At 39.1% G+C, this 14,285-nt stretch overlaps 1 protein-coding gene across 4 annotated transcripts in view; it reads left to right on the top strand.

The window, feature by feature from the left end:
• Positions 1-14,285, top strand: part of VWA5B1 (von Willebrand factor A domain containing 5B1) — a 119,021-nt gene that overhangs the window by 65,369 nt on the left and 39,367 nt on the right. For all 4 annotated transcript variants that reach the window (XM_051988362.1, XM_051988363.1, XM_051988360.1 and 1 more), the window contains exons 9-11: positions 9,139-9,249; positions 11,153-11,355; positions 12,086-12,200. In XM_051988362.1, the coding sequence (XP_051844322.1) occupies positions 9,139-9,249; positions 11,153-11,355; positions 12,086-12,200 (429 nt within the window). The remainder of the gene's footprint in view (positions 1-9,138; positions 9,250-11,152; positions 11,356-12,085; positions 12,201-14,285) is intronic.

The following is a 14,285-nucleotide window of genomic DNA, read 5'->3' as shown; positions in this document are numbered from 1 at the left end:
CATTTGGTGAAATATGACATCCTCTCCTTCTTTAATCTTCCTTACCAAGTGATCATTTAATCCATACTTGAATACTTTCAAGGATGAAGACTCACATCTTTTGAAACATTCCGTTGTCAGTTAATAAATATTTATTAAATATTTACTGTGCCAAGAACTATACTAAGCACTGGAGATACACAAGAAGGCCAAAAGTTCCTTAAGGAACTTACACTCTATTGGAGGACTTATCAATACATTATATAGTGCATAATAATAATACTTGTAGCTTAAGATTTACAAAGACTTTACATATAAATTCATTCAATCCTCACAACAACCCTGGAAGTTCTACAATTATCCCCCTTTTACAGAATAGGAAACTGAAGCATTATGAGGTTAAGTGGCCTGTCCAGAATCACATAGCTAGGAAGCATCTGAGGCAAGATTCAAACTCAGGTCTTTTGGACTCCAAGTCTTGGGTTCTCCCCATTCTGCCACAAAGCAGCTACAGAATTGATGAAGATAACTTTGGAGGGGAAGGCTATGGTACTTTATAAGATGAATCTTGAAGGAGGCCAGAGACACTCAGAAGAGAAAGGAGGGAGAACATTATAGGAATTAAAAATAACAAGTGTAGTTGTGATTCTTGGGGGAAGATACTCCTTCTCATAAACTGAATTTCCTTCCTTGTTAAATACCTCATGTCATTTCTGGTTCTGCCTGACTCTACTCCTCAATCATAGGACTTAGAGCTGGAATAATTATAGTAAACAGCATCTATATGGCACTTTAAGACTTGCAAAGTGTTTTACAAATATTTTCTCAAGTCACTGTATCAAATGATTTGAATTCAAGTCTTCCTGAGCCAAAGGAATGCTCTGACCACTATGTCACCTTCCTAGGAGGCATTTTAGAGATCTAGTCCAGCCTTCTCGTTTTGATAGATAAATAAACTAAAGCCCAACAAATATATGTGGTTTGTTAAACTTTCACACAATTAGCCTAGATTCCAATCTATCTCTTTCGAGAAATATATTATAGTATAATGGAAAGAGCATTGAATTTGGAACCAGAGGGTGTCTGCTTAAATCCTAACTCTTTGACTTATTACTGGGTGACTTTACCTCTCAGAGTAGTAGTTTCTTCATCTCTAAAATGGAGGAGGGGAAATTTGAGGGCTCACAATATGACCTCTAATATCTTTTCAGTATTTACTATTATAAAATCTTATTACCTGAAATCCATCGATCTTTTGACTATCACACACTGAATTGACATGTCATAGAGTTACTTACTGTGGATTTGCTGCAGAATCATAGGATTAGAAGACACTTGATTTAGACAGGTGGAAGAGAAAAAGGAGAGAGTGAGGTAAAGAAAAAGAGAGGAAAGGAGAGGAAAAGAAAGAAGAGGAGAGGAGAGGAGAGGAGAGGAGAGGAGAGGAGAGGAGAGGAGTGAAAGAGGAGAGGAGAGAAAGAGGAGAGGAGAGGAGAAGATAGGAGAGGAGAGGAGAGGAGAGGAGAAGGAGAAGGAGAAGGAGAAGGAGAAGCAGAAGGAGGAGGAGGAGGAGGAGGAGGAGGAGGAGGAGGAGGAGGAGGAGGAGGAGAAGGAGAAGGAGAAGGAGAAGGAGAAGGAGAAGGAGAAGAGAAGGAGAAGGAGAAGGAGAAGGAGAAGGAGAAGGAGAAGGAAAGGAGAAGGAGAAGGAGAAGGAGAAGGAGAAGGAGAAGGAGAAGGAGAAGGAGAAGAAGGAGAAGGAAGGAAGGAAGGAAAAGGGCAGGTGGAGGAGACAGGAAGAGAGCACTATTCCAGGATCAGTTACTTTCTCCAAAGGACTTAAAGTTGGCCATTTCTTACTTTGGGAAGACGTATCCTTCCCCTAACTCCAGGAAAGTCCTAGATAGCTCTCCATGGTACTAAACTTACCTTTGAGCCTCCTCAAAGGACTTCCTTTTTTTTTTTTTTTTTAACTTTTTATTGATAGAACCCATGCCAGGGTAATTTTTTACAGCATTATCCCTTGCATTCACTTCTGTTCCGATTTTTCCCCTCCCTCCCTCCACCCCCTCCCCAAGATGGCAAGCAGTCCTTTACATGTTAAATAGGTTACAGTATATCCTAGATATAATATATGTGTGCAGAACCGAACAGTTTTCTTGTTGCACAGGGAGAATTGAATTCAGAAGGTAGAAATAACCTGGGAAGAAAAACAAAAATGCAAGCAGTTTATATTCATTTCCCAGTGTTCTTTCTTTGGGTGTAGCTGCTTCTGTCCATCTAAAGAGATCCACTTCCATCAGAATACATCCTCAAACAGTATCGTTATTGAGGTATATAATGATCTCCTGGTTCTGCTCGTTTCACTCAGCATCAGTTCATGTAAGTCTCACCAGTCCTCTCTGTATTCATCCTGCTGGTCATTCCTTACAGAACAATAATATTCCATAACATTCATATACCACAATTTACTCAACCATTCTCCAATTGTGGGCATCCTTTCATTTTCCAGCTTCTAGCCACTACTAACAGGGCTGCCACAAACATTTTGGCACATACACCCTTTCCTTTCTTTAGTATCTCTTTGGGGTATAAGCCCAGTAGAAACACTGCTGGATCAAAGGGTATGCACAGTTTGATAACTTTTTGAGCATAGTTCCAAATTGCTCTCCAGAATGGCTGGATGTGTTCACAATTCCACCAACAATGTATCAGTGTCCCTGTTTTCCCACATCCCCTCCAACATTCCACATTATCTTTCCCTGTCATTCTAGCCAATCTAACAGGTGTGTAGTGGTATCTCAGAGTTGTCTTAATTTGCATTTCTCTGATTAATAATGATTTAGAGCATATTTTCATATGTCTATAAATAGTTTCAATTTCTTTGTCTGAGAATTGTCTGTTCATATCCTCAAAGGACTTCCAATCACACTAGAAGTGGAAGGAATATTCTAAATAGTTCCTTAGATTTTGTAGGGGAATTCATCTTAGAAAGAGAATGGAAGACGGTAAAATAATATTCTATTTTACAGAGAATATTACTCCATCCTTGTCAAATAACTTTTTTCAAAAATAATATTCTCAAATTGGTATGGTGGCGTAAATAAAGTCATTCTCAGTCTGGTCCTTTTCAAGGTGTTTACAAGATCAAAGCTATTTTTACAATAATATTAAAAAATGTTTTAATTTTAATACAGTAAATATTGATGTCTACAATCCATATTTAGGGAGGGTCCTCAATAATTTTCAAGAGTACAGAGGCAAATAATGGTTTGGTCATGTATACTTATTTTGTATTTAATTTAATAACTTTAATATATTTAACATGTATTGGTCATCCTGCCATCTAGGGGAGGGAGTGGGGGGAAGGAGGGAAAAAAATGGAACAAAAGGTTTGGCAGTTGTCAATGCTGTAAAATTACCCATGCATATAACTTGTAAATAAAAAGCTATTAAAAATTAAAATTTTTTAAAAAAGAGTGCAGAGGCAGTTTAAAACTAAAAAGTTTGAGAACCATTTGATGTAGTGGAGAGAATGGATTGGGAGATAAAAGATCTGCTATTTCCTCATTATGTAACCTTAGACAAATCACTTTCCTTCTTAGGATTTCAGTTTCTTCACATAATGATCTCCTCAAAGATCTAGTTAAAATCTCTCCATTCTGTGTTTTCTCATTATGTAACCTTAAGACAAATCACTTTCCTTCTTGGGATTTCAGTTTCTTCACATAATCACATCCTCACAAAATAAGTGGACAAAGTGATCTCAAAAGTCCCTTCCATGATATTCTCTGTTCTAATGTCCCCTTACATCTAAAATTTTATATTCCAAATTATCTTCCAGGTCCATTATCTGATTTGATGAGAGTATCCTTATTATTTCTATTTCATTTCACCAAAGTTAAAACCATTTCTTCAGTGAAGAACACTGAATTCTCAGGCTCAAACTGGCCCTTTTAGAAAATGTCAGAGAAGTCATGGTCAAATATCATTAGGACCAGAACCTTATTCACTACACTTCTAAATTTCTGAGAACCTCTAAAAAGCTTGGAAGTTCCTCCTGGCAGGACTCCCATGTGGGACTGAATGGAAATAGTGAAAGGAGGAAAGCCTTTTATAGCCTGAATTCAGACAATTTCAATTGCCACAGCTGGTCCCATTTTTCAGTTGCTGTTCACTAAAAAAGAAAATATTCTTGGGAGGGGGGAAGCTCTAATAGGTGTAAATAGAAGCAATCTGTATGAATCAGCTAAGGCTGCTGTTAAATTAGGGGCTAATGGAAAAAATGTACTGATAATGACTTATTTGGTAGAGAAACAGAATATATTGACCCAAGAAAGGAAGAGAGATGGAGAGAAAATGTAGGTTAATATTGACAGTGGGGAATAGGGGTGGGGAAATCTACTAGTCCCTGGAACCAGAGAAACTGATGAGATGATGGTTCTTTAGTATACATATACTTAATACTTAAGCATGGTTATGTAATTCATACACATTCAGTATGCTGTAATGATGTGTGAATGTTCTCCTAATGCTTCATTACTTACTCTTCTCTCTAGATTTTACTTTGTGTAACTCTCTGTTCCCCTGAGGCCATTGATTGGCCATTTCTGTTCTAAGGCAAGACCAAAGTTTGTCAGTATCTGGATTGCAAGGAAGTTCCACTGTAAGAGACAAATATTTATCCCTACCTTTGGTATTCATAGTATAAACTATGTATGGAGCCCTCTTCCTCAATTTCACTCAAAATGTGAAATCACAGAGTATTAGGGAATTTAGAATACAGAAAGCCAGAGCTGTAATGGAACTTGGATATTCTACAATATAGAATGTTACAGCTTGAAGAGCATTAGAATATAAAATATTAGAGCTGAGAGGGATCATAGGACATAAAATGTTGGATTTGTAAAAGATCTTAGAGATTATCTAATCCAATTTTCCCATTTTATAGATCTCAAAACTGAGATTTAGAGAAATTAAGTGACTTGCTCAAGATAATGCAATATATTGATTGTAGGGATTATAACTCAGGTCTCCTTATTTCCATTTTGTTTTCATCACATAATATTGCTGATATACAATTATTTAGTCATTCCCTTCTCTCAACTATTACATCCCAGGTGGGGGCTAAGAGTACTAAAATAATCATGTTCCTACTGGGTAAGGAAAGGAAGAGTGGTGATCTAGTGGCAAAACATTTAATGATTATTATTATTGTATATCCTTCATTTTTGAAGAGGACCAATGACATCACAGTGTCATGTCACCTTGCAAATGAATTGGATTTAAGTGAAGCAGAGTTGCTCAAAATCATCAGCCTCTCTCTTTGCAGGACAAGTCAAGAAGATTAGCAATGGCCTGGGATTCAGTGGGTGACCTTGGCATTTTCAATGCCTAATTAAGCTCTAAGTGTTCCACAGTGCCTACTTCAGTTGCTTTCATGGTCATTGGAACAAATTGTTCTCATCCATCCGTTCCACCAGGGAAAATCTTCACATTTGAGATAGACATTTACCCAATTCATCAGTGGACTTGAAATCCATTGGTTACCCTCAACTTGGTTTAGCCTGTAATGATTGGTCTAGCTTTCTGGAAGTCCTTTGGATGGGCCTTGGTCTCAGCAGGATAGACACCATGAGAGCGGTCAGGAATAGAGTCTAGCGTCTTTATTCTGGCCCAGTCTTGATCTTAGTGGAGAAGTACAGGAGGCAGGAGAGCCACCAGGAGAATGGTCAAAAATGAAATGTCTCTCTTTCAGTCCTTCTTAGCCCTTATATACCTTATTGTAATTACATCATTACAGCATACTGAATGTATATGAATTACATAACCATGCTAAGTATTAAGTATATGTATACTAAAGAACTATCATCTCATCAGTTCCACTGAGTTAACACCTTGTTGTAAGTATCCTTCTTTCAAGTATACTTCTCCAGAGTTCCGGTCCTATCCATTAGCCCAATTACCTAGATGCTTTCACCAGGGGATGATGCTATGCATGCTATGGTTTTTTAGTTACATATGACAGTTATGTGAAGGTGGATATCAAAGGTGGATGAGAAGCCCCAAAAAGGATTCAGAAAGTCCTCACAGAAGAGGTGCCAGTCCTCCCTGGTTACGCCATACATTCCAATAACTATTATATATTTGCGGGTGATTCAAGTGAGCACAAACAATACTGCTAGAAGGAATCTAGGAAGCATTACTATAAAGTTTTAGGCAAGAAACTTAAGATACTAATAGCACTAGAGAATGGTGTTTTCAAAGACTAAAATCACTGACCCAGACTTCAGAAGGGAAAGATGGATTTGAGAAGTGGTTGAAAAAGTGGCATTTGAGAATAATGTTTTGATTTCTAGATTATACCTTAAAACATGATTATGATAGTTCCAGGAATAAAGTACACTACCAAAGATTAATAAGATGTATTTTGGGGAGCTTTGGAAATTTAATTTAAACCGTTTAAGTTGAAAAGGAATTTGGGGGGGGATTGACTATGTGCATAAACTAAATTAGCTACCCTAGAGAACAGTTATAATCTTAAAAAATAATAACAGCAGGCAGGAACATCCACAGGAAACAGGATCTAAGGAGGGACATAGCCACAAAAACCCCTGGCCTCAAATGTCTACATACAAATATACAAAATACAAGAAATAACAAAAATGAACTAGAGATTATAAAGTAAAGGGACAGATTTGCCCTCATTGACATCAATGAGACCTCATGAGATGAGACCTATGTCTAAAATATGGTACACTACCAAACATGCAATTCAAAAGGTTCAAAATAAAAGTAGGAAGGGGAAAGAGTAATGTACATTAAGGGAATGTATTCATGTAAAGAAAACCAGTAACCAGAGAAGAGAAGCATGGTAAAAATATCTGATGACACAATGGGTAGACCACTGGATTTGAGAGGAACTGAGTTCAAATCCAGCCTCAGACACTAGCTGGCTGTATGGCCCTAGTCACTTAGCCCTGATTGCTCCCCTCTCCAAAAAAAAAAAAAAGAAAAAAAAAGAGTATATGATTAGAGACTAATAGAAATAGAAAAAAGGAATATTTGTAATCAACAAAATTATGAGAGTCTTGTTTTTATAGTTTTATCCCCAGCAGTTAATACATTGTAGGGTACAGTAAGTGCCGTTCATTCATTCAGTCATAGATGCCACCTGAATAGAAAGAGGAAATAAAAGAGTAATTTAGGAAACATCACAAGCTTGACACAGCAGCATCTTATAATAGTACTAAGAAGCTTCGATTTTCCACATATATTTCAGCATCTTTCTCTGCCAAAAGTAGGCCTGCTAATCATTTTTTAGCTTATGTTAATGATAATTTCATCCTTTAAAAGGCAGAAGAACTAAGGAAGGGAATTTCAATTCAGGATCTGCTTCTGACCAGCAAGGACTGGAAAAGGCAGAACAAAAGTGACTAATAAGGCATTGAAATTGAAGAGAAACAGGGAGGGAAAAGAGCTTCCAGCTGCACTTTATGGGTCCTAGCACCCAGGCCAAGGTGAACCATATTAGAGGGATTTTGCAAGGACTGTATTGCAGGCCATACAGAATTAACTCAACTCATTTAAAAAAGCTGGCTAGTATAACAGAGCACTGGACCTAAATTACAATTGAGGGTAGTTTTGGATATTCTATGTTCTAACAACTCAAAATTTCTCTGCTCTTCAGTTTTCTCATCTGTAAAATAGGGATAATAATAGCACCTCCCTCACAGATTGTGGTGAGAATCAAATGAGCGCATATATATAAAGTGTTTTTGTAAACTTTCAAAGCTCTTAGTGAAATCATTGTTTTAGTTATTATTGTTTATTTTTTGACAGTTATTAGACTTATTGATCAGTGGAAGACTGTAATTATAGTTTGTCTAGATTTTAATAAGGCATTGAATAGAATCTCTTGTGCTATTCTGAAAAGAAGAGATGTGACAGTGGAAATGGAACTAGCTGAATGACTGGACCCAAAGAATTATCAGGAAAGTTTAGATATCATCGGGAAAGGGAGGGCTTCTGCACTGGGGGTTGCAGTGGGCCTTGTGTTCTTTACTATTTTTATCAATGACTTGAATAAATAAATGGTGGCTTGCTTACCAAATTGCAAATCACACAATGCTAAGAGGGATAATTAACCCTTTGGTTGATAGAGTCAAGATTCAAAAAATGTCTTTCTAGACTTAAAACACTGACCAAGATTATGTGTGTATGAATATATATACATATGTGTATAAAACAACATGAAAATTAATAAGGATTAATGTAAAGTCTTATACATAGGTTCATGAAATCAAGTATAAGATTCAAGGAGGTCTGAACTAAACCAGCAGTTCACCTAAAAAAGATCTTAAGGTGTTAGGGGATTCCAAGCTCAAGGTGAGTCCATTAAATTGAAATGATATGGCAAGCAAAAGAGCTAATGCATGTTAAGGCTATATTAAGAGAAGTATATTGTCCAGGAAGAGAAGGAAAGTGGGTCTTATTCTGCTCTGTCCATGGCAGATCACATGTAAAAGATTGTGCTCAAGTATATATATTAAATGTTGGGTGGGGAGGGGGATGATAAATTGGAGAGTATCCAGAGCAGAGTGACCAAGGTGGTGGAGAGCCTTGGGATCATGATGAGCACCCATTGAAGGAACAGGGAGCATTTTGTCTAAAAAATGTGCAAAAAGGACTAATAAGGATTTGAGCAACTAGTTAATAGTCATTAACATCTTAGATTTTCTGAACCTTATCATCTCAGAATCTGAAAATCACAGCCTCCTGAACATTAGAATGATGGAATATTATAATATTAAAATCATTGGCTCCCAGAACCATGGAATCTTGGAACACTAGCACTTTAGAGCTTTAAAATGGTAGACTTGGAAGGAACCGGAAATGTCTTTCTGTCTAGCTTTTTCACAAAGCCTGCAATATTCTTAAATATATTGAGTGATTAGCCACTCCACTATCATGCCAAGCCAAGAGGACTCCATTCCACAGCTGGACAGTTGGAATTAATAGCAACTGTTTGCTCTTTTGAGTTGAGGGAGGGAAATGGACTACTGGGAATGAAAGTTCAGGAGGAAAGCATGCTGTGTCCAAACTGTGCAAACCAGACACTTTCCCACCAGAGCTCTAATAACTCTTTTTTTCCCTACCCAGGAAGCTTTGATACTTATGCTCAAGAGTCTCATGCCAACATGTCTGTTCAACATCATTGGATTTGGCTCCTCCTTTAAGACCCTATTCCCTTCCAGTCAGCTCTACAATGAGGTAAGAGGTAATATTATTGTCTGACCCCTACCAGACTGAGTAGTAAGGAGGAGGAGGGAAGACCTGATTATTATGGACTTTGTAAGTTCCTTGAGAGCAAGAATAAATTTTCACATTTTTTTGTTATCTCTTAGTATCTGACAATAGTAGACACTTAATAAATGCTTCTTAACTTGACTTGAACTTTCTTAAGTAGATAACACAATGAATAAACTTAGAGTTAGAAAGAATTGAGTTCAAATCCTGCCTTAGACACCAGCTGCATGATTTGGGGCAAGTAGATGAACCATTCTAAACTGTGGTTGGACATGATTTCTATAATTGATTTTGGCTCTAAATCTGTGATCAATGGTCTTATGAGCTGTCAATCTAACTAGAAACCAAGCCAAGTGCAAGGGCTAAGTTCTTAAGGAAACTGAAACGTTATATGGTCCTCAAATTCATGGCTCCACTGGCTCTGTCCCTTTTAAATGAGACTGTGCCCATGTTTATACACTTACACCTGCATGTTTACATGAAGATCCACACATGTAGGTCCCAGACCTAGTGAGACAACGGGGATATCATGGACAGAACATGGGTCTCGGACCTTGGTTTCGATCTCAGCTCCGCCTCTAACTCACTAAGCCTCTCTGCATCTGAGCTTCCTCACCAGTATGGCAAAGACATCACTATTGTCCTGCCAATCTCAAGAGGGCTGTTTTATGATGATATAACGAGATAAGATCATATATATATAAAACAATATATAAATGTGAACCATGTTGTGAAACTAGGGAGGGGTAATCAGTGTAGCAGCACACAGCTGGAAAGGTCATGGGGCCAAAGGACCATGGGTGCTGATCCGGAAGAAACACAGAATGTTTGAGCTGGAAAGGGTCTGGAAGTAGAAGTTTAGAGCTGTCATGACTCTAGACATCACCTGGTCCAATTGCTCCATCTTAGAGGTGAGGAAAATGCAACTGAGAGAGTTAATGTGACTTGGCCAGCATCACTCTGCTTGCAAGAACAAGAAGTACTTAGAATGGTGGGGAAAGGTAGGCAGATGAGGAGGGAGTTTGGGAGTGTAGAGGGAATGCTGCCTCCACATCAGAAATATGCCTCCTGGAAGCTTGAAGGTTCCAGCTATGTCCCATGCTGATAGCTGTTGGGACGATCTTCTCCATCCCCTTCTTAGTCTGGACGCTGCTCAGGAACTTGGTCCTCCAGACTTTGATCTGGGCCCGTTCCTGACTCCTAACCCTTCTATATCATGGTGAAGAAGAGGTCCTGGAAAAAAAAGAGGCTGCTCTGCATCCCCCCAGTTTTCTGAGTTAACTTGTCAACCTGGCCACTGAAGCATATGATAATTTGTGAGCATGAAGATGGAGCTCCTGATTGGAGGAGATGGGATTTCCTAAGCTCCTCTTAGGAGAAAAGCTGGTTGGCAAATGAAAGTGCTCTATTGCTGGCAGGAATCTATTTTGTTTCTGTCCTTACCTCCCAGGTGAAGTCTGACCACTCCCTCTAAGGAAGAAAATAGATCTGAGTCCTGATTTCGTCTCTACCCAGCAGGGAAAAACTAATGGCATCCACTTAAATTGTGAGGGAGGCCAGATGATCTCTGAAGTCTTTTTGGATCTATGATCCAAAGAGTCAATGAATTTGCTTATGGAAAAGGAAGATTTTAGTCTCCAAGTCCAGAAAAATCTTGGAACCCAGGGGGAATCAGCATGTCAGTTGCCAATGGTCTTAGGAAATGTTCAACTTTGGGATGATTCCTAAGATCTTTCTGCCTTTCCTTCTGTCTTTTCTCTCTCTTCTCTCTCTCTCTCTCTCTCTCTCTCTCTCTCTCTCTCTCTCTCTCTCTCTCTCTCTCTCTCTCTCTCTCTTTCTCCCTTTCTCTCTCATTCCTGATTTTCAGGAGAGTTTGAGTATCGCATGTGAAAACATCCAGCATATTCGGGCTGACATGGGTGGCACCAACATCCTGTCCCCACTCAAGTGGATCACCCGGCAGCCCACCCATGTTGGCCATCCACGCCTACTGTTCCTTCTCACTGATGGCTCAGTCAGCAACACAGGGAAAGTGCTGGAGTTGGTACGAAGCCATGCTTTCACCACCAGGTGAGTACGGAGGAAGAGGCTTGAGGAAGGAGAACCAGGCTTGTTTAGGATGACAACTCTGGGAAACCCAAGCAGAGAAGGCCTGAAAATATCCAGAAAAGGTCTAGATTTTTCCTGGCATTCTGCTCGTTCAGTAAATTCAATGTATGTTAAATTATGGAATGTGAGCTCTTGGGAGCAGGAGCTGTTTTGTATGGAGGAATGAATGAATAACATTCAATTTAAAAGTATTGACTAAGTGCTTCCTATATACAAGCACTATACTAAGAATTGGGATACAAATACAAAATTAAAGATAGCCCCTGCTCCTAAGGAGCTTAAATTCTAATCTGAGAGACAATATATCAGGGAATGATGGGCAGGTAGGTATGTTTGGATTTGGAAAATTCAAGAGCTGCATCTCTGGTTCTGAGAAATTTTTATAAAGCTTTTTATTTTCAAAACACATGCATAATTTTCAACATTCACCCCTGTAAAACCACGTGTTTCAATTTTTCTCCCTCCCTTTCCCCATCCCTCCCTTAGACGGCAAATAATGTGTTTACACATGTTCAATTCTTCTATACATAGAGAATTTTTTAATCTTACATATGCTATGATGCTGAAGTAGAAATTCTTGCATGCAGATGCCCCCTTAAAGTTCTTTTCCAGAGAGATTTTTGTTTCATTCTCCCTAAGCAGTAGGGAGAAGGGAATTATAGTCTCTCTCCCCTCTTTCTATCTTCAACAGGTGCTATAGCTTTGGGATTGGTCCAAAAGCCTGTCCCAGACTGGTTGAGGGACTGGCAGCTGTGTCTAAAGGCAGTGCAGAGTTCCTGATGCAAGGAGAAAGACTCCAGCCCAAGGTAAATTGGAAGGCTACCATGACCCCCACCTCCCTTACCTCCCTCATCTCCCTTAATGCTTCTCCACCCCATTCCTTCCACTCTTTCCTCCCCTCCTCTCAGACCATTCTGTCAGGCCAGGTGCCCATTGCCACCAGGCAGCCCACCTTCTTGGATGAAGGGGTTATCAATTCCTTCAGAGGAGATGGAGCAGGTGCCCCTCCTCTCTGAAAAGGCCCTGGGGAAGCCTTAAGTGGCTCTCATTCCCATTTTTCAAATGAGGGCACCAAGTGTACCCTCAGTATAAAAGTGAGGCTGACTCAGTCATCTGAGCAATAATAAAAACTCCAATTTTCATCAGTAATGGAATACTTAGCTCTCTGCCCCTCCCTCATTCCAAAGTCACCCTCCCCCATTTGTATGGATTTGCTGAGAATGTTCTAACTTCTGTATTCCATACCATTCTCAGCCCTGAACTATGTTCTAAGGTCACTTCCAGCTCTGATCCAACAAATGGTTTATTAAGTATTTACTAAAATGTAAGGCATAGTGTCAAGTGCCCAAAACACAACCACTAAATGGAAAATAGTCACTGTCCTCAAGGAAGACATTTTACTCCAGCATTTTGTATTCTAAAGCAGGGATCACTGATCTACTAAGACCCAATGAGCTAAGATTTAAAGGTATTTGGCAACCATTTGGGGGCAAAAAAACCCAAACAAATACTACCATCACCAAATTTGCCTTTTAGACAGTTATTTGCTGATCCCCTGTTCTAAAAGCTTTGTCAGATTTAATGGATATATCAGCTCCTTTAGGCCCCTTTCCTAATTCCCAAATCACAGATCAAATGGACTACTTTCCTCCTCTATATTCCATCAGTGGACAATCCTAAAAAGCCTGGGAAACTCTAGTTCTTCAATTCATATGCTCCCATCTAGTGTGTTTTCACATTGATCAGCCTGCTGACATCAATTAGCTTTTACGATAAGAAATTTACTGAGAAAGTATTGCTAAAACAATAGTTATAACATATAAAATATTATATAGAGAATATAAAACAAACCCAGGAAGAGGGAGGATGGTCATACTACTCCTCCCTATCATTTTACTCTAGTGGATCCCTGAAAGTAGGCTATATTTTCAAGAGCAAAAAGTCCTAAGTAGAGAGTCTCTCCACCACTGATCCTCTCAGAGAAGCTAAAATCCTGCTTGATGAACACTCAAGTGGATGAGCTGCCTCATCCAGACATATAGAAGCCCCCATTCTGTGTGCTCAACTAATATCAGTCAAGTCAGTAGACATCTACTAGCCTTTACAAAAAACAGTTTACTAAAAATGCATAAGACAAAGAAACACATTATGAAGTGATTCCCCCCAAACTGAGGATGGATGTTCTCTTTCTCTGCACAATCTCAATCCCTGAGGAAAATGAGCTCAAACATGTGGCACAAATGTAGACCACTTGTGAGGTTTGAAGGGTACTTAGTACCATCTAGCCATAAAAGTCTTTTTCCCTCATTGAAGAGTATCCACCACATTCACCTCAGGCAATGATTCATAGTGGATGAGTAGCTTCTTTGGGCAAATGGTATTAGAACACAGACACTGCTGCTACTGAATTCTGAAGGTCTCTACTACTGACTCTAGATGAATCTTTTTGATACCAGATCAAAATCTGGTCAATTCTATCTCCTTATTCATTTATTTAAGATAAGGAGAGAATAAACACAAGAGAAACAAAAGGAATAGAGGCACCATGTTTTCATGGGCATGTAGTAGACAGGTGGGAGAATCTAGCTCATTGCTGTCCAATGGACTGCCCCCCCACCTCCAAGGAAAAGAGGGTGAAGGGCTGGAGATTGACGCCTCTTATGTTCAGGTAGCTCTACCTCAGTAATTACATAAAAAAAAAACTTCATCACAACTTCTGTTGTGGGACTTCTGAGTCATCTTGGCCAACATGCTGCCCTTGTTGGTCTTTTGTTCTCAAAAAGAATGGGACATCAAGGAGTGATACCATAGCATGCAAATGAGTTGGATTTAAATGAGGGAAGGCTGTGCAAAGTCAACAGCCTCACTTTCTCCTCCAGACCCATCTGGGT

Source organism: Antechinus flavipes, chromosome 3 (assembly GCF_016432865.1).
Source record: "Antechinus flavipes isolate AdamAnt ecotype Samford, QLD, Australia chromosome 3, AdamAnt_v2, whole genome shotgun sequence".
NCBI lineage: Eukaryota > Metazoa > Chordata > Mammalia > Dasyuromorphia > Dasyuridae > Antechinus > Antechinus flavipes.
Note: the sequence above shows the minus strand (reverse complement) of the source record. Positions and strands in the feature narration are given on the sequence as shown.